Source organism: Limtongia smithiae (assembly GCF_038497785.1).
Source record: "Limtongia smithiae strain NRRL Y-17922 unplaced genomic scaffold V1518scaffold_7, whole genome shotgun sequence".
In the NCBI taxonomy this organism is placed as follows: Eukaryota; Fungi; Ascomycota; class Lipomycetes; order Lipomycetales; family Lipomycetaceae; genus Limtongia; species Limtongia smithiae.
This window is the reverse complement of record NW_027117628.1, coordinates 422,501-439,898: the sequence shown is the minus strand read 5'-3', so window position 1 is coordinate 439,898 and position 17,398 is coordinate 422,501. Positions and strand designations below refer to the sequence as shown.

At 52.4% G+C, this 17,398-nt stretch overlaps 7 protein-coding genes across 7 annotated transcripts; 4 read left to right on the top strand and 3 right to left on the bottom strand.

The window, feature by feature from the left end:
• Nucleotides 1–545: 545 nt before the first annotated feature.
• On the bottom strand, nt 546–2,084 carry V1518DRAFT_417983 (uncharacterized protein). The gene is made up of 3 exons (XM_066904435.1): nt 1,767–2,084; nt 1,161–1,708; nt 546–1,112 (listed from the first exon to the last, which is right to left on the bottom strand). The coding sequence occupies exons 1-3, from the start codon at nt 2,000–2,002 to the stop codon at nt 787–789; spliced, it is 1,110 nt and encodes a 369-aa protein (XP_066759103.1). The 5' UTR covers nt 2,003–2,084; the 3' UTR covers nt 546–786.
• Nucleotides 2,085–2,263: 179 nt separating this feature from the next.
• Nucleotides 2,264–3,812, top strand: V1518DRAFT_417980 (uncharacterized protein). The gene has a single exon (XM_066904434.1). The coding sequence runs from the start codon at nt 2,293–2,295 to the stop codon at nt 3,634–3,636; it is 1,344 nt and encodes a 447-aa protein (XP_066759102.1). The 5' UTR covers nt 2,264–2,292; the 3' UTR covers nt 3,637–3,812.
• On the bottom strand, nt 3,675–5,656 carry V1518DRAFT_417979 (uncharacterized protein). The gene is made up of 5 exons (XM_066904433.1): nt 5,556–5,656; nt 5,325–5,483; nt 5,129–5,264; nt 3,878–5,078; nt 3,675–3,819 (listed from the first exon to the last, which is right to left on the bottom strand). The coding sequence occupies exons 1-5, from the start codon at nt 5,572–5,574 to the stop codon at nt 3,790–3,792; spliced, it is 1,545 nt and encodes a 514-aa protein (XP_066759101.1). The 5' UTR covers nt 5,575–5,656; the 3' UTR covers nt 3,675–3,789.
• Nucleotides 5,657–5,757: 101 nt separating this feature from the next.
• On the top strand, nt 5,758–7,887 carry V1518DRAFT_417975 (chaperonin Cpn60/TCP-1 family). The gene is made up of 5 exons (XM_066904432.1): nt 5,758–5,949; nt 6,043–6,090; nt 6,145–6,230; nt 6,278–6,392; nt 6,443–7,887. Exons 1-5 carry the CDS (start codon nt 5,910–5,912, stop codon nt 7,825–7,827), a joined length of 1,674 nt encoding a protein of 557 aa, XP_066759100.1. The 5' UTR covers nt 5,758–5,909; the 3' UTR covers nt 7,828–7,887.
• Nucleotides 7,888–8,764: 877 nt separating this feature from the next.
• V1518DRAFT_374349 (uncharacterized protein) lies at nt 8,765–9,355 on the top strand (the record flags this gene model as incomplete). The annotated part of the gene is made up of 2 exons (XM_066901459.1): nt 8,765–8,889; nt 8,944–9,355. The coding sequence occupies 2 exons, from the start codon at nt 8,765–8,767 to the stop codon at nt 9,353–9,355; spliced, it is 537 nt and encodes a 178-aa protein (XP_066759099.1).
• Nucleotides 9,356–9,667: 312 nt separating this feature from the next.
• V1518DRAFT_417970 (S-adenosyl-L-methionine-dependent methyltransferase) lies at nt 9,668–13,168 on the bottom strand. Its single transcript, XM_066904431.1, has 3 exons — nt 12,661–13,168; nt 12,552–12,607; nt 9,668–12,503 (listed from the first exon to the last, which is right to left on the bottom strand). Exons 1-3 carry the CDS (start codon nt 12,952–12,954, stop codon nt 9,776–9,778), a joined length of 3,078 nt encoding a protein of 1,025 aa, XP_066759098.1. The 5' UTR covers nt 12,955–13,168; the 3' UTR covers nt 9,668–9,775.
• Nucleotides 13,169–13,329: 161 nt separating this feature from the next.
• On the top strand, nt 13,330–15,510 carry V1518DRAFT_417967 (WD40-repeat-containing domain protein). Its single transcript, XM_066904430.1, has 6 exons — nt 13,330–13,598; nt 13,713–13,727; nt 13,798–13,898; nt 13,949–14,108; nt 14,160–14,997; nt 15,051–15,510. The coding sequence occupies exons 1-6, from the start codon at nt 13,445–13,447 to the stop codon at nt 15,085–15,087; spliced, it is 1,305 nt and encodes a 434-aa protein (XP_066759097.1). The 5' UTR covers nt 13,330–13,444; the 3' UTR covers nt 15,088–15,510.
• The last annotated feature ends 1,888 nt before the right edge of the window (nt 15,511–17,398 follow it).

The following is a 17,398-nucleotide window of genomic DNA, read 5'->3' as shown; positions in this document are numbered from 1 at the left end:
TTGGGTTGTTGTGGTGCCGTTGGTCATGTGGAGTTTGATTTCCGTCGTCGTTTTGGGTTTCCTTGCAATTGCTTCTTTTTATATAATACTTTGATTTTTGTATTTTCTTTTTGTGTCCTCTCCTTGGCTTGTCCGGGAGATTGTGTCTAAATGGGGTACAATGTTTGCTGTTTACGGGTTTCGATATCTCATTCTCTTGCACTCTATGTACGGGCGCGCACTCACTTGCTTGCATATACACGGTTTTGCGTTCTTTCAGGTACATTCTCTACGTGGCGTGCTGTAGGTGCTGGCTGGATTGCAGGCGGTCCATTAGGACGTGCTCATATATATACATCTACTACTATATGTTTTATCTGTCATTTGGCTCGGAAGGGGTGGGTGAGGGTAGCGGGGATCGGAACGGTTTTCTCTGTGTACATCTAGAACGTCACTTGCGGGGTGTTACTTAATCACTACTGTAATATGGGAAAGTACGGGGACAGAGAATGAAATGGCAACAGACGAAAATTGTAATTACATGTTTTAACATAATTAGTCTTGTATGTACCTGCAAATTGGTGCGATACTTGGATATGTAAGACTGGCACTACATAGTAAACTAGTATTGCTGAACTCCGGTATTGTTGAACTCCGGTTTCTGTTCTTCATATTTTGTACGTTGCAATTCAGTTCTATGACAATCTGTGACTACTGTGAGACAAGTTAATTATACTGCTCTGATACTTTATACAGCCATACTACTTCACAGACTCTCGCCCTCCGTACCTCGTCCACGCCACCATGCTAACAGTAGTCGCAAAAAACACTGATTAATATAATGATAGATAAAGTAGCTGGTTGGAAGCTGCACCAAACCAGAGAGTACATGTACGAACGAAAACCCAAATTTGATCGCCGCCCATTCCAAACAGAACCCGTTGTAAGCCGCAAAAAGGAAAATGAAATGAGAACGAGAGAAGATGTGATTGATGTCAAGATAATAATCTCTGCGGGTGCAGTGTTAGTTATCGCGGTCGGAAGATCAAAGACTATAATACAAGACTTACACTTGAGGATGACGATGAGGATAAGCAGGACCATGATGAGCACGATAATCGCGACGAGCGAGCCTGAGAATGTCAGCTTAACTCAGACGTACAAGAGCATGCGCAACTTACTGTTCTCCTTGGCTTTCCGGGACACATGGTCCAGACGCTTGCGCGCGCCGTCGAGTCTGTGCTGTCCCCAATCCACCAGCCGATCAACTTCACCCAGGAGCTCGATATGCGAATCCAGTTCGTCCCCAATCTGTATACTGAGCTCGCGCTGCCGTGAAATGGACTCGGAAAGCCTGTCGAGCGAGTCGTCTTGCTCCTGCATGATGCGCTGCTGCATCACCAAGGCCTCGGTGTTGGACACGCTGTTGCGCGCCTCGTCAGCCGCGATGCTGAGCGGGTCCGGCGTGGCCTGCACAAGGTTGTCGCTGAACCGCACAGTCTTCTGTGTCTTTGGCCGCGGACTGTTTGCATTGAGAAGCGACCCTCGGGAGGCGCTATAGTCGGAGCTGTGGTTGACGAGCGACGGCCGCGGCGACGGGGTGGATGCGACCCGCGCCACGAGCGCATCGCCACTGCCGCCGCCATCCTGCAGCAGCGTGAGAAGCTTGTCGAACTGTTTTTGTAGTCTGATCAGGGTATCCTCGCGCGTCCGCAGCGATCTTGTGGACCTGTGTCGCAGTCAGCCTGAGGAAATCGGTGAACAACTCCCCGACGTTGGGCACCTACAGCGCAGAGTCGTTCTCGGCAAGGGACTGTTCCCGCTCGAGTGCGGCGATGCCATTCTTAAGCGCGACGAGGTTCCGCTGGATATCGGCCTCCTCAGCGGCGGAGGGCTCGAGGTCAAGCGAGGTGAGTCGATTGCGCTCGAGGACGGAGACGAGCGTGGAGTCTGCGAGCAGCAGTAGGCGGCCAGCAGTGGGTGAGAGCTTTGTGGACGGTGTCACTGCGCCGCCAGCGTCCATTGGAGCAGTAGTCGATGGGGAGGGCAGGACGACGTGCCCGAGGATGGAGGCGGCCTTGAGTTAGGCCCTTCGCCGTGGTCCGTTCGCCGCAGTTCTGGACCGTGGAGCTCGTTGGCGCCGTGGAAGCGGCGCAAATACGCTAGTGAGAGCGCAGTTATGCCGTGTCTGCCGCGGCGCAGATTCGGCGCAACTGTCGCGCGCCGTCTGCACAGCCGTGCGGCTCTGCGCTGCGGCTGCCCCGGACACTCCTCGACGCCGTTCCCCCACTTCACTCCACCATCATCATCGCCATGGCCCTGCCCGCCGCCGTCGACGAACTTGACTTCCGCACGCTCGACTACGAGCCCTTCGACGAGAATCTTATCTGTCCCATCTGCCACTGTGCCTTCGTCGACCCCTGCTCCACGCGCTGCGCACACACATTCTGCTCCGTCTGTCTCCTCCGCGCGCTCGCACAGGCCCCACGATGTCCAGTCGACCGCATGCCCTTGTCCGCGGATGAAATCCTGCTGCCGCCAAAGATTATATCAAATATGGTTAATGAGCTTCGCGTGCACTGTCCAAACACCGCCAAAGGCTGCACCGCCGTTACACAGCGAGGGCTGCTCGTGCACCACCTCCGCGACGAATGTGGGTTCACTCTCGTCAAGTGTCCAGATAGCTCCTGTCCCACACTTGTCTCGCGGCATCTCGCGATATCAGAAACTCGGTGCTTGCATAATTCCGTTGAATGTTCCGCGTGCGGTGAGGCCATGCAGGAGCTCACCCTCGAGGCACACAAGACAAGCACATGCACAGTTCGCAAGGTGCGCTGTCCCGACTGCACATACGACAAGATCAGCGCCGCGGGACTGCAGGCGCATCTCGAGATATGTCCGGAATCCCGCGTTGTGTGCACTGCGAACAAGTTCGGCTGCATTTGGAGCGGTCGGCGCAGAAAGCTTGATAAGCATCTTACAGAGTGTGCGCTCAGCACACTCGCGCCGTTCTTGCAGAAGCAGGAGGACAAGATTGGCGTGCTTGAGGTAGAGAACAGAATACTCCGAAATCAGATTGCTGGCGTGTCCGTCACAGTCGATTCTGCACTGCTCGCAAGCACAGCTACCCCCAACAGCACCTCACCGACTTCATCCACCGCCACAGACCCTGCCTCCGTTGGCCCGACCACCCCCGAATCCACGACGCCATTACATTACCCCACTACACGCACACAAAACAACCCCATAGCAGACAGCGAAGTCTTTCACATCTTCGCCGAGCACGAACGCTTTCGCTCCGAGCTCGAGCGGTTCTCCGAGCAACTCGGCGAGCTTGAAATCCGCCAGTCCGTCATGCTCATGAATCTTAACGTCAAGATGAAGGATGAGATGCAGGCGCTCAGGAATGCGATGAACGGGATCCGGCATCAGATTCATTTCTTGCTCATGGAGCGGAGGACGTGGGCACTCCAGAATCTCGCGACAAATTCGATGATTTCACCACTTTTCGGTGCTGGTACGGGGTCAAACCCACAGTCCGACCAAGGTACATCGTCAGTCCTCTCATCTGCACTGTCAACGCGTCTCTCCGAAGCCGGTCCGAGTCGCTTGGTGCGGCGCGACACTGATTCTTACAGACAAGACGTCAAGCTATAGCCTCCCCTGTGCCCACACCTGCTGTATTTTCGTTTGGTGTTTCGGTCTCGGCGTAACTTAAGTTTAGCCAAATGTCGTTTACTTCTATGGATAATTAAAATACAAATGTAACTACTGGTAACCACAAACGAAGGAGATCAGTTGTTTCAGGGCCTAATAGCTGCGCCCAAACATGCACCATTGCTGTTCGAAATAGTTAGCTCACGTCGGGTCAGCCTCAGCCAAAACACAAGGGACTTACAATAGCGTCCATTCCGCACGATGCGCACTTGGTCTCGCCCTTTACTATGCCCTCGGGCTGCTCAAACGGGATGCACAGACTCTTTGCACCCATCGACGGCGCGCGCTCGTCCTCTACCTCGTCAGTGTCCTGGCGCGCAGATTTGTCCTTGATCTCGTCTTCACACTCCATCCGGCCGCACCATGGGATCTGCACCAGGTTCTTGCTGTTGAGCGCCGGCACGAAGTCCTCCCATTTGGTCACACGCACGACGTGCGTATCGAACTCCTTCTTGGCCCTCGCGAACATGTCGTTGTGGATTGTGTCCAGGAGCTTGGGGATCGTCTCCGCGAGCTCAGAAAGCGGGACGGACGCCTTCACGCCATCCATGCGGCGCACTGTCATGACTTGCTTCTTCTTGAAGTCCATGGGGCCGTACTCCAGACGCAGCGGAACACCTCTGAGCTCCCAATCCGAAAACTTCCACCCGGGAGAGTAATTGTCTCTTGTGTCAGCGATCGCGCGAACGCCAAGTTTCTTCAGCTCGGCCTCGATGTCAAGCACGCCATTGTTGATATTGGCTTTGTCTTCCTCCGTTGTCTTCACAGTAAGACCGCAGGGAACAATAACTACCTGGTATTGGGCCACCCGCGGAGGCAAGACGAGACCTTTGTTGTCACCATGGACCATCACCATCACGCCGATGGCGCGTGTCGACAAACCCCAACTGTTCTGCCACACGTTGATCTTGTCACCCGTGCTCTTGGGGTCTTCGACTACGATGCCAAACATCTTTGAAAAGTTTTGGCCAAGACAGTGGCTGGTCGCGCCTTGGATTCCTCTGCCGGTCGCGGGAATGTAGCCCTCGGTCGTGGTGGTAAAGAAGCCACCGGCAAACTTCTCCTTCTCGGTCTTGCGACCCTTGATAACCGGAACTGCGAGGAGATCACTGTAAACCTTTGAGTACAGGTCTAGAATCTTCAAGACCTCCTCCTCCGCCTCCTCCCGTGTAAGGAATGCGGTGTGGCCCTCCTGCCACAGGAACTCTCGCGTACGGATGAACGGCTGTGGGTGCTTGAACTCCCATCGCACGACCGAATTCCACTGATTCAGCTTCAAGGGAAGATCACGATGGCTGCGGATCCACTTGGCATAGTACGGGTACATGACGGTCTCGGACGTGGGACGGATTGCGATGGGCTCCTCAAGGTCGGTCGTGCCTCTATACCTTGTTAGAATGTCTTATTTAAGAAACCTGAAGAGGATACATACGCCTTCGTGACCCACGCAACCTCCGGGGCAAAGCCCTCAACGTGGTCTTTCTCCTTTTCGAGCACGCGTGACGAGACAAACATGGGAAAATACGCATTTTGAACACCAAGAGCCTTGATCTCACTATCAAACCACGCTGCAATCGCAATTAGTCTAAGGATCGTGAATAGGATATAATCTAACACATTATACTCACCCTGAATCTTTTCCCAGACGGAATACGATCCAGGCTTCATGATATAGCAGCCGGACACATCGTAGTACTCGAGCATCTCACCCTTGGTCAAGACCTGCTGATACCACGACGGGAAATCTTCCTCCTTCGGCGCAGTAATGCTGATCAACGCAGGCTTCGCTAGATGAGGCTCATGTTAGCATCTCTCGGCTCTCGCATGCGACCAAGATCAGTATTGGTATTTGAACCTACAGTCGGCTTTAGGCGGCATTTATATTGATGTTGAGAAGAACAGATAATCAATGAATCGCGGTGCGCGGAGAACAATGGTTGCGTAAGAGCACTCGTTGCAGATTTATTTCATAAAATCGTTCCTGAAGCGCTACACTTTTAATCGTGAGTCACGGATCTCACTGTGATTTTCGTGAATTGACTGTGACTTGGTATCGTACACGTGTTGAGCATCACCGAACATGCGCTGAAAGCCGCACGACCAACAATTTTCTTTCACGCGTCGCGCAGATTGCGTAGAAGGACCAAGAACCGCATACACAACTCGTTCGCTAGCCGTGTACGCGAATTCGATCTCGATTCGCATACAGCAAGATGTCGCAAATGTTTAGTGCGTCGCGGTCTGACACTTTGTGTACGTGTTTCCCTACTGATTCGTCATTCCCATGCCGCATAGTGCCATGATCTTGGAGGCGCGACGCGCTGCTAACATGAATTGATCTCATAGTTTTAAATGGGGAGAAGTTGAGTGGCAATGATATTCGGGATCAGAATGGTTAGCTTGATTGCATACTCCGGGTTATGGACCGATTTTCTAACAATTGAACAGTGCTTGCCACGCAGGCGATCGCGAATGTCGTAAAGTCGTCGCTTGGGCCTGTGGGTCTGGACAAGATGCTTGTCGATGACATTGGTGTATGTTGAATTTCACATCTGCTGGGAATAGCATTGACAGTGTTTAGGATGTAACGGTTACCAATGACGGCGCTACTATCCTGAGTCTGCTGGATGTTGAGCATCCCGCTGGCAAGATTTTGGTTGAACTAGCGCAGCAGCAGGACCGCGAGGTCGGCGATGGTATGTCCCCAAGCGGCTAAATCCACATTCCTCACTTTAACATTGTATAGGCACCACATCTGTCGTTATTATTGCTTCCGAGTTACTACGACGTGCGAACGATCTGGTCAAGAACAAGATCCACCCGACGACCATCATCACTGGATACAGACTAGCACTGCGCGAGGCGACGAAACACCTGAATGAGGTTATGAGCGTGAAGGTTGATGCTCTGGGCAAAGATATTCTGGTGAACATTGCAAAGACTAGCATGTCGAGCAAGATCATCGGCAGTGACTCAGATTTCTTCGCGGCTATGGTTGTCGACGCGATTGTTGCTGTGAAGGCCGTCAACGCCCGTGGCGAGGTGAAATACCCCGTGAAAGCCGTCAACATTCTGAAGGCCCACGGTAAATCGAGCCGCGAGTCTGTTCTGGTCGAAGGCTACGCCCTGAACTGCACCGTCGCTAGCCAGGCGATGAAGACCAGCATCCATGGCGCCAAGATCGCGTGCCTGGATATCAATCTACAAAAGGCGCGCATGCCGCTGGGTGTGAGTATCACCATCGAGGATCCCGACGAGCTGGAGCTTATCCGAAAGAGGGAGAACACGCTTATTCTGGAACGCATCCAGAAAATCATCAATGCTGGTGCCAACGTTGTGCTGACGACTAAGGGCATTGACGACCTGTGCCTAAAGACGTTCGTGGAAGCTGGCGTGATGGCAGTGAGGCGGTGCAAGCGCGAAGACCTGCGGCGAATCGCCCACGCCACCGGCGCAACGTTCGTGTCTAGCTTGTCGAATCTTGAGGGTGACGAGGTGTTTGAACCGTCGTTTCTCGGTCAGGCCGAGGAGGTCAGTCAGGAGATGTTTTCTGAGGACGAGTGTATTCTTGTGAAGGGTCCCAAGGCGTACACTGCAAGTTCGATCATCCTGCGAGGCTCGAACGATTTCCAGCTGGACGAGATGGAGCGGTCGGTGCACGACTCGCTGTCAGTCGTCAAGCGCACGCTGGAGAGCGGCAGCGTGGTTCCCGGCGGCGGTGCCGTAGAGACCGCGCTGAGTATCTACCTCGAGAATTTTGCCACGACGCTGGGCAGCCGAGAGCAGCTTGCGATTGCTGAGTTTGCGATGGCATTGCTCATCATCCCGAAGACGCTCGCGGTGAACGCGGCAAAGGATTCGTCGGACCTTGTGGCGAAGCTGCGATCGTACCATGCGGCGAGCCAGCGGGCGCCGTCGTCGGATCTCAAGCGCAAGGGATACAGAAACTACGGCCTCGATCTATGGAAGGGCAAGGTCACAGACGAGATGGTTGCTGGCGTGCTGGAACCGAGCATGAGCAAGATCAAATCGCTGAAGAGCGCGCTGGAGGCGTGCATTGCGATTCTACGAATTGACACCATGATCACGGTGCACCCTGAGATGAGGCAGGAGGACCCACACGGCCACTGAGGGGCTGTTGATACATTAGCAGGTGAAGAGATGTGTAAATACAATGTGCATCAAGTAAACCTGAAGACGGAATGTGGTTATGGAACGGACGCGGGGAGCAGGGCTAGGGCGTGGCGGCCTGGTTGGCCGCGCAGCGATAAGAAGGGTGCCCGGCCAATCAGGCGGCTGCGGACGGCATGCAGCCAACGCAGAACTTAACCTTGCATGTGCGGCGTGCACGCCAAAGAAAGTTGACACTAACGTGCTCCGGGCAAGGCGGCGAACTCTAATAGTGTCTGCGATAACTCTCCGCGGGCGCGGCACAAATGCGCAAGCGGCGCGGCGCAGGCACCGCCAGAGCGTCGTCCGCACCTTCTCCTTCCTCACCCGCTCTCTCTCACCACCTTCACCACCCTTCATCATCACCCTCTACTCCGCATCGCTTACCCCCTTCGTCTCACAATGGGTGCTCCCGCGGTCATCGGCTCCTTCGCCCTTTTCGGCGCTTTCGTCGTCGGCGGCTGTGTGTACTCCCTTTTCCTTTGTGTCCGTGTCTCGGTCCCTTTATCGCGTCTTTTCTCTACGCCTCCTCCTCTCCTCTCTCCGTCGGCTTCCTTCGCCCTCCGCGTCTTCGCCTCATGATGTTTGCTGTCGTTGTCCGTCATATCACGTCACCATAGTCTTCTCTCGCCTTATCAGCCGGCACTTCCGCACGCTATTCGATCACCGCTTTCCCGGTCGATAAGAAACCTTACCTGTGCATTATTGTCTTGACCTATCTGGCTCGCCGTCGTTTGCCCGTACGCCTTGACATGGCATCACGATCTCCGTAATTGATTTGGCTCAATAAACGCGGTTGGCATTTGATGGATAGCGGCAGAGATGGAGAGAGAGCGAAGCACATGCAGAATCTGAGACACACCGAAAGCACTGTATGCTGATTCTCGACTCTATAGATATGCTCTTCACCGGCTCCGGTGAGGACTTCAACGTCGGCAAGTTCCTTACGACTACCTCTCCTTACACCTGGGCGTCATTGGGAATTGCTCTTTGCATCGGTCTGTCTGTCGTCGGCGCTGCCTGGTATGCTCTCATCGTGGTATCATAATCCTATGCATCAGCTAACACCATTCGCAGGGGTATTTTCGTCACCGGCACCTCCATCGTCGGTGGTGGTGTCAAGGCTCCCCGAATCCGAACCAAGAACTTGATCTCCATCATTTTCTGCGAAGTCGTCGCCATCTACGGTGTCATCATGTCCATTGTGTTCTCCGCCAAGCTCGACATGGTCGTCGGCCCTGATTTGTACACTCCCCAGAACTACTACACTGGCTACGCTCTGTTCTGGGGTGGTCTCACTGTCGGCTTCTGCAACCTCGTTTGCGGTGTCGCCGTCGGCGTTACTGGCTCCACCGCCGCCATCGCCGATGCTGCTGACCCCTCGCTCTTCGTCAAGATCCTGGTCATCGAGATTTTCGGCAGTGTGCTCGGTCTCTTCGGTCTCATCGTTGGTCTGCTGATGACCGGCAAGGCCCAGGAGTTCCAGTAAACACATTCAGAAATTCCATTACGTCTTCCCTCCTTCCCACCTTTCCTTCCTCCATCACCATTGCACCTCCTTCTTCAAACACTGTCTCCTGAATGCTCCTCCTCCAAAATGAGAGGTGATATGGTAAATGCATGGCGGGCAGGATCGAATAACGATTTATCTTCTTCATATTCTCATCTTCATCTAATTTCTTTTGACCGACGTCTTCTTCTTATTTTATTTTTTATAACTTTGTCTTGACTTCGCGTTGAGAGGCTGGTGTTGATGATTCATTCCATATGTTGTGTTTTGTAAGTCATATATTGGGTTGCGGGGCGAATCAGTTGTGGGTTTTATATAGACGAAAACTATTATCCAAATTAATTACAAAAAAACACAAAGTGATGACAATAGCTTTTGGTTTTGTCGGGTGGTGGTCAGTTATGCTCTTCGAAGCTCCTCACTGAGGCGCATGATGTAGAACTGGCGGATAGCTTCAGGCATGCGGTCAAAACCACGTACTATCTTTTCTACGAGTCGTCTGCCGTCCTCGTATGCTTTTAGGTCGCGGTTACCGTACACATCCCTGCCAGGCGCGTACAGAGAGGGCTCGAGATCTTTCCAGAACACGTTGACAGACACGCTTGCCTGGAGGGGGCATGTCGCGTGCAGCCACATTGCAGGGATGAAAATGATGTCGCCAGGGTGCATGACGGTTTCGATCGGGTGTGTGCCACAAACGGGTGTGTTGAATATGTCGGCAATGGTTGAAGACGACGCGCCAGGAGGGATGGACAGGCGGGTTATGTCGCTTGGGGGGTAAAGCCGGATGCGCTTGCTGCCGCGGATCTGCACAAGGTAGTTGGCAGTAACGTCGTAATGCAGCCACATGCCGACCGCGGCACTAGATACTCTAAGCGGCGATGAGAACACTTTGTCGCCAATGAAGTCCGCCAGTGGCGTTGGCATCGCAAAATCCTTCGCCAGTGCCGGATAGTCCTCTGCAATGTTTGCTGGTCGCGCTTTTGGGTCGGTCGTGGATAACGCCCGTAGGTAGTACAGCTCAGATGAAGAGGGCGGTGCGCATGGCCAGACGTGATCGATAAACTTGCTGAAGGGCATATTGTCATAGTGAAAGTTTTTGGATTGAAAATTCATCGTGGCCGCAGAACTGACATGCACCGTTACAATGCGGTCGGCGCCGGCGTTACGTTTGAGATACTCCGGCGTCCATAGCTCTGCGCAGGCGCCGATATCCTGTGCGCGTGCCAACACAGGCAGGCCGTTGTCGTAGATTGCTTGCCACTCAGCGACCGAGGATGGCGGTGTAGATGGCGTTCGAACGTCAGGGATAATTATGTCGTTGGCCGTAACGGCGTTGTTTGCAGGACCGTCGCACTGCTGCACTGACGCAAGGGCAATAGGTGATTCCTGAGACTCTTCTAACACACGCCAGTCATCACCCACCTCTCCGTCACCAGAAGTTATCGCGGTCAACTCATTCCAGCACGCGCCAAACGAAAAGCACACTGCACCGCCGCCGATGAAAACCACCTCGTGATCAGCAGTAACGTGCACGCTGGTTCCGATCAGCATTGGGTATTCGACGTTGTTTTTCACTGCAACCTTTACCACTGCGATACTTTTGATGTCGATAGTCTGTATCCACTCGTCGAGCTGCAGTAGCCGGTGCTTCCCAACACCGCCACAGAGTATCACATGCTTGTCATCAAACTTCGACATGCACGCGCCTGCGCGTGCAAATGCCGGTGTCTCCGAGATCCGCTCCAGTCGTATTGTCGCGCCGTTGACGCCGCTTTCCACAAACCAGAAATACGCGTCGTCGTAGATCTCGCCGTAGCTGTCAAATCCACCAGATACTATTCCGCGGTCGCCAAGCCAGCACATGCTCGGTGACAGCCTCGTGCCTAAATTACTTGTCGCAGGCAGCTTTGTCCAGCACCCGCCATTATCGTGAGTCGAGTCATACAAGAGCCATTGCCCATCGCCGTCTGTGTGGCCGCCAAAAACAATCGCTTGAGTATCGGACATCGCGCTCATCGAGTGCCGATAACGAGACTCCGGCATCGGTGCAGCAAGATTCCACTGCTTGCTGTCGGCTCCGTATATCCAGCACTCTGCAGAAGGTGCACCAGGTGAGCCACGGCCGCCGGTAATCATGATATCGCTACCTCTAAGTTTAACCATTGCGTGGCACATTCTAGGAGTCGGCTTTCTGCTGGTCGTAAGGAGTGCAAATGCCTTTGCAGTCGAATCTCGAGTGATTAGGAGCGAGGTGTCGAGACGCGTTGTGGAATTGAGACCGCCAAAGTACGCGATTGTAGACTTGTCGATACCTGTAGCAGCGCCCCATCTGCGACGCAGGTTGGAAGTCTTTGTCGTCTTCATAGCCCAAGGCTTGGCCGCAGGAGCATCTGTATCCTCCGTGATGCGTGTCCGGTCGTCCTCGGTGCAGGTCGCTGCTGTGCTTGCGACAAGTAGAAAGTAGTGCTGGCAAAACAGGATAAACTCCTCCCACTCGTCAAAATGCTCCACGGCCTCGATTCGTATTTTCTCCGCCGTTGTAACTTGCTTTCTCCAAAATTGGTGTAAATCATCACACTGCACGTTCGCCCATCCACGAGTAGAAAACCGTTGCTTCTGAGCATCGACATCTGGGTACACACAAACAGATTTTATTGGCGTTTTCAATCTGTTGAAATGAGACAACATCGTGCGGGCAAAAGGATGGTCCGCGCCGGCGGGGACGATTTGTTCAAGCAGTGCAAACTCGGTGACCGCACGACCGATTCTAGAAGCCCAAGAGATGACGTTGTCCGCAGCGCTCGTGTCCATATATGTTAGCGACACCTCTGCTACAAATAATATATCCGCATCTTCCCCTAGTAGCCCACATGACTCCAAAGCAGCTTCAAACTCGGGCAGATTCGAGAGGTCGCAGCCGATGGCATAGTACGACGAGCTTGCAAGTTTTACCGATACGTTTTGCGACCGCAGAGCGTATGGGCTAATAATACGACAAAGATCGCTTGTTTCATTGATTGTCTTCACTTTCGTAGATATCAGGTCGGGGTAGTCTGCATCGACGAAGATAGTGGTGGAGCGGTTGGTGGAGGTCTTGCTGAGGTATTGGAACGGCAGAGGGTCACTGATGGCGTCAGTCAAACAGAACCAGCCATAAATATGTACAACTTACAAGCCACAGCCAAGGTTAATTATAACTTTCCTCTTGTCGGGACACGAGCCGAGAAACTGGACTGTAATTAGAACAACTGCAAGTAGTCACGACTTCAGCCGATGCTTACCTGTCGCACCACTGAATGCACAGCTTCCATGCGTATCCAATATCCACGATTGATCAGCGGTGCACGTCTCTGCGGTTTCTTGACGAAATATCTGAAAAACTCCCCATTTTCAAAAGCAGCTCCTTTGCCAGACTCTTGTGGTGCTGTGCCACAGTATAACCGCTCGACCGACCGTTTGGACACGATTGAAGAGTTGTTGGTCTCTTGAATGGCTCTGTCGCTGTTCTTCTTGATGGTCGCCCCGGACTTTTGGTTTGGCCCCGACACGAAGGGCATTGATTTTGCGGCCATCATTTGTCGTCAACCATAGGTAACGCAAAAAGTGGAAGTTGAAGACGGACATGTGATAAAGTAAAGGCGTACGGTCTGGTCTTCCCCTGATAGACTACGGTTAAATTTCAGGTGCAGTTTGAGCCCTCTAGAAGTCGCACTTCGCAGTCAAATCTACAAAACGCCCGACACGTCGGACCAACGCAGAAACGATGCACTCTGCTTCGTGCCAGAGTCGCGCTGGTCAAGTGTTGCGTGGACTATGGCGGTTTGTAATTAGCGGTGCTCCTATCTCCAGAAGTAGCCAAGAGCCAGATAGAAAGGTGGCATACTAATCTGGCTACCTGAACGCGGGAATACCCTGACCACATCTTGAAGCTCTGCGGGACGATCTCGGGGCAGACCCTTTACATTCCCAGCAACTCTAGAGCCGATTCACCACCTCCGCTCTCCTGCGCAAAGACCCCCGTGCACGCCTGCTACGTGTGGACTATTTGTGGCCTGGCCCGCAGTCATGGAGAGCCTCGTCGCGGAGTCCGCGCCGCTCGGCCTGGACGACACGCTCAACTTTGTCAACTTCAACCAGGACTTCAGCTGCATCTCCGTGGGCACAAAGCATGGCTACAAGATATATAACTGCGACCCGTTTGGAAAATGTTACTACAAAGGTATGTGCTTTGAGGCGTCGACGTTGTGTCTATCCAGACTGTGGTGAAGCTGGAATCAGCTACTCGGAGTATTCTGGCCTGATGTTTATCTTGCTAACGTGATTGATCGCACAGCTGGTGGTGGAATTGGTATGTACACATTAAGACAGAGAGCTGACACGTCATCCGTGCGTATTGGTGCATTGCTGAACGAGTACAGCTATTGTGGAAATGCTCTTTTGCACCTCCCTGGTCGCACTTGTCGGGATTGGCGACCAGCCGACACTATCACCCCGCAAATTGCATCTAACCAACACCAAAGTGAGTTTTCGTACTACTTCACCATGCCGCAGGATTGCTAAACAAAATAGCGCCAATCTACAATATGCGAGCTATCGTTTCCGACGACCGTGCTGGCCGTCAAGCTCAATCGGAGACGTCTAATCGTTGTGCTCGAGGAACAGATCTACATCTACGATATTAGTAATATGAAGCTCCTGCATACCATCGAAACATCGTTAAATCCAAACGGTATGTGAGATACTTCTATGCTGGTACTATTTCTGCTTATACGAATCGCAGCTATCTGTGCACTCTCCCCGTCGTCCGAAAATTGCTACTTCGCATACCCCTCTCCCGCCGCTGCCACATCACAGTTCTCTTCCCTATCTACTTACCCACAACCATTACAGTCGCCATCCTTTCAGCAGGGGGCCGGTGACGTCTTGATTTTCGACGCTCTTGCAACACAGCCAATTAATGTGATCGAGGCACACAAAGCGCCGCTGTCGTGCATCGCTCTGAACCAGGATGGTACGATGCTTGCGACAGCCTCTGATAAGGGCACCATTGTTCGAGTCTTTTCTGTACCAGCAGGTGCAAAGCTGTATCAGTTCAGGAGAGGGTCGTATCCGTCAAAGATATACTCTATCACATTCAATCTCAGCTCGACTCTCTTGTGCGTCAGCTCGGCAACAGATACAGTACATATATTCAAGTTATCAGACGCAGAGGATTCTGGAAATATGATGATAAATGGCGATGACCGGAGGACGAGCTTTTCGTCGATAGGCTCAGACTCGAACTCGCCGCCAAGTCTCAACGGTGGCATATTCGACGCCATGATGGACGGCAAGACGCGGAACGGAGTAATGCGAAATCTGATACGCAGGTCTTCGCAAACTCTAGGCCGAAGTGTCGCCGGCCGCGTTGGTGGCTATCTTCCTACGGCGGTCACTGAGATGTGGGAGCCGCAACGCGATTTCGCGTACTTCAAGCTTCCAGTCAAGGGTATAAAGAGTGTAGTCGCTATCAGCCCGACATCGCCGCATGTGATTGTGGTTACTTCAGAGGGACTGTTTTATCAGTACTCTCTCGATCTCGAAAGGGGAGGCGAGTGTACAATGGAGAAGCAGTACTCGTAAGTTTCTATGATCCGAAGATAGCAGGTCAGAAGTATTGACAGAAAATTAGATTACTCGACAATGGTGCGGAAACCCCGGTGGAGTAATGTTCTCTGGAGTCCACGCGCGCCGCTACCGTGCAGTCACTGCTTAGCTGCTGCGCAGGGATTGTCTCTCCGTTGCTCTCTGACACAGATAGCAAGAAATCCCTCAAGGACCGCGGTATACTTCTCGGTTCCCGGTTCTGTTTTTGTCAGGTTGACCTCACGCGGGGAGCGACCTTCCTACCATCACTCTTTGTTATTTTTGCGTGAATATGGCGTACCGTACCGTCGCTTTAACGCTATTTCAACTAGTCCATTTTTCGTTTACGCTCTAGCGGTTGCCTGTCGAGGCTCTTTACGCCCTTTTCTGTTGTTTTTGACTCATTTTTGTATTTTGTTGTCACGGGCTAATGTCTTATAGCTTGTCGTATTTGCAGACCTGTAAAGTATAGCAAGGAGTTTGTGCTGTTCTAATTTATTGTCATGAACTATTACGAAGACTACAAGTAGAAGCGATCACGATTGATATCCGAATCGCAAGAGGGCGCACAAGTTCTGCTTGCCATGAAGACTAAAATTGCTGAACTTGTCGTATGTCAGAGACGTCTTGCTTGCCTTGTAGTACCTGACATGGGAATCTTGCAGACGAACGTTTTCACGAGTGCACATTGTGCCTCACTGTATGCTGCACGTGAATGTTTCTGCCCTGTACGCGATCAAAACTGCACACAACGAATGCTGTGCATTTGATATCTATCGGTATGTGGGTTGTTGACATTGTCTCAAAGTCAGGTTACGTAAAAACAAAGCCTAGCCAAAGCAATTAGCGCAGAGTTCGCACCCATCGGCGAAAGAGACGCTCCTCCAACTGGTGACATGGAAGTCGTCAATTTTGCGCACTTGCACACAACAGTGACACGCCGTAATGCCAGTGATGGCCAGAGAAGAGCAGAGACAAGGAGAAGGGGGGTATAGGTAGGAGGAAAAGGGTTTGCAAGCCAGTCCGACAAGAGGGGCAAAGTTGAACCCGTGCTGGCGGGGTGGGCACGGAGTGTCGTATGAGCGGAGCCGCGCGTGGCGCGATCAATAGCACCGCTTCAGCACTCTGACTGATCTCCTCTGTCTCCCACCCAAGTCGTACTCCCAACTGCTTCCTATATGCAGCTGCTGTAAATTAACAGAAATAAAATTAATGATCGTAAGACTAGGAGCAATACCGGAGTTGACTACTTTCCTAATTTAGCGCGTCCCGGACGCGTCACGCGTAAGGTTGGCTGTGCAGCCGCAGCGCAGAGTCGCCTGCGAAGCCAAACCTGTGGGATAGTAGCTCAATCAATGAAACAATACTGAAGGCACAGTGCAGTTTTCTTCTCTTTCTCCTGGTCTAGTGCAAAGCTCGCACATCCTCTCTGGGCTAGTGCCATCGTGTTTACTTTGATTACCAGATTTTTGGCTTATGGTGTTCGATATGCACAGCAGGCACTCTATCGCCATCATGCCGACTCTCCATGATCTCTTGTGGCTACAAGCGCTGAAATGTATCACAGTAATGGCGAACCGTTATCCTTCAGCTCAGTTAGTAAAGCCTTATTTGCAATCCAAAGCCATCGCACTCAGCGTCGTGTAACGAAAATCTTCCGCTGCGACTCCTTGTAGTGCAGTCAGCGACATTATATCATTTCACCTGGTGGCTCCCCTCGTGGGCACGTGTACGGCACCGAGAACAGAGAAAGTCCATGCGACTACAGCAGCGTAAAAAATTGAACGCAAAGCGCATTCAAGATTGACCTCCTCGCAAATCTTCTTCGGCACAAGGATTCGACTATCTCTCTTGAGCGCGGTTGTTGAATATCCGCTGTACAACTCACTGTCTTCTCCCAGTCCACCTTATCCCGCCAATCCTTCATTTTCCGCACTGTCCTATTTGTTGATAGACTATCACATATTCTGTAGACTGCACTCCCTGGAATTTCTTAGTCGACCTCGGTGCGCCCGTCGCCATGAGTCAATTTTGTCGCGTGACCCATGTGCTCACATTTATACTGACTATGATGCAGATATAACTTAGACACACTGTTTAGGACTGATGGCTAACGTTTAGTGACGAAAGTTTGGCAACCACGTCAACGCCGTACTATGTACTAGTTCTGTTGCTGGTGCTGCTAATGGCAGTGAAATGGAATGTCCGCATTCAATACATGCCGACCGGTAGAAAGACCACATGCGGCAAGCCCGCGATACGAAGAAACCGGAAGAGAGTGGGAGTGAATGTCGATACGACGACGCGTGCATGTCGTTATGTCCAGGTCGCGGCTTGCGTTTGCGACCGACCGTTTATCATGACTGACACTAGGGATAACTTTCGTCATCTCAT

Excerpts from the sequence above, each read along its gene's own strand:
- V1518DRAFT_417980 (XM_066904434.1), top strand. The coding sequence starts at position 2,293 with ATGGCCCTGCCCGCCGCCGTCGACGAACTTGACTTCCGCACGCTCGAC.
- V1518DRAFT_417975 (XM_066904432.1), top strand. The coding sequence starts at position 5,910 with ATGTCGCAAATGTTTAGTGCGTCGCGGTCTGACACTTTGT. Across the intron at positions 5,950-6,042 it reads GTCGCGGTCTGACACTTTGT|TTTTAAATGGGGAGAAGTTG; the intron begins GTACGTGTTTCC and ends TTGATCTCATAG. Across the intron at positions 6,393-6,442 it reads GGACCGCGAGGTCGGCGATG|GCACCACATCTGTCGTTATT; the intron begins GTATGTCCCCAA and ends AACATTGTATAG.
- V1518DRAFT_417979 (XM_066904433.1), bottom strand. Across the intron at positions 5,265-5,324 it reads CGTCTGGGAAAAGATTCAGG|CGTGGTTTGATAGTGAGATC; the intron begins GTGAGTATAATG and ends TTGCGATTGCAG. Across the intron at positions 5,079-5,128 it reads GTTGCGTGGGTCACGAAGGC|AGGCACGACCGACCTTGAGG; the intron begins GTATGTATCCTC and ends AACAAGGTATAG.
- V1518DRAFT_417983 (XM_066904435.1), bottom strand. The coding sequence starts at position 2,002 with ATGGACGCTGGCGGCGCAGTGACACCGTCCACAAAGCTCTCACCCACT. Across the intron at positions 1,709-1,766 it reads GCCGAGAACGACTCTGCGCT|GTCCACAAGATCGCTGCGGA; the intron begins GTAGGTGCCCAA and ends ACTGCGACACAG. Across the intron at positions 1,113-1,160 it reads CCGGAAAGCCAAGGAGAACA|GCTCGCTCGTCGCGATTATC; the intron begins GTAAGTTGCGCA and ends TGACATTCTCAG.
- V1518DRAFT_417967 (XM_066904430.1), top strand. The coding sequence starts at position 13,445 with ATGGAGAGCCTCGTCGCGGAGTCCGCGCCGCTCGGCCTGGACGACACG. Across the intron at positions 13,899-13,948 it reads TGCATCTAACCAACACCAAA|CGCCAATCTACAATATGCGA; the intron begins GTGAGTTTTCGT and ends TAAACAAAATAG. Across the intron at positions 14,109-14,159 it reads AACATCGTTAAATCCAAACG|CTATCTGTGCACTCTCCCCG; the intron begins GTATGTGAGATA and ends TACGAATCGCAG.
- V1518DRAFT_417970 (XM_066904431.1), bottom strand. The coding sequence starts at position 12,954 with ATGATGGCCGCAAAATCAATGCCCTTCGTGTCGGGGCCAAACCAAAAG. Across the intron at positions 12,608-12,660 it reads TGCATTCAGTGGTGCGACAG|TTTCTCGGCTCGTGTCCCGA; the intron begins GTAAGCATCGGC and ends ATTACAGTCCAG. Across the intron at positions 12,504-12,551 it reads ATTAACCTTGGCTGTGGCTT|TGACCCTCTGCCGTTCCAAT; the intron begins GTAAGTTGTACA and ends TGACGCCATCAG.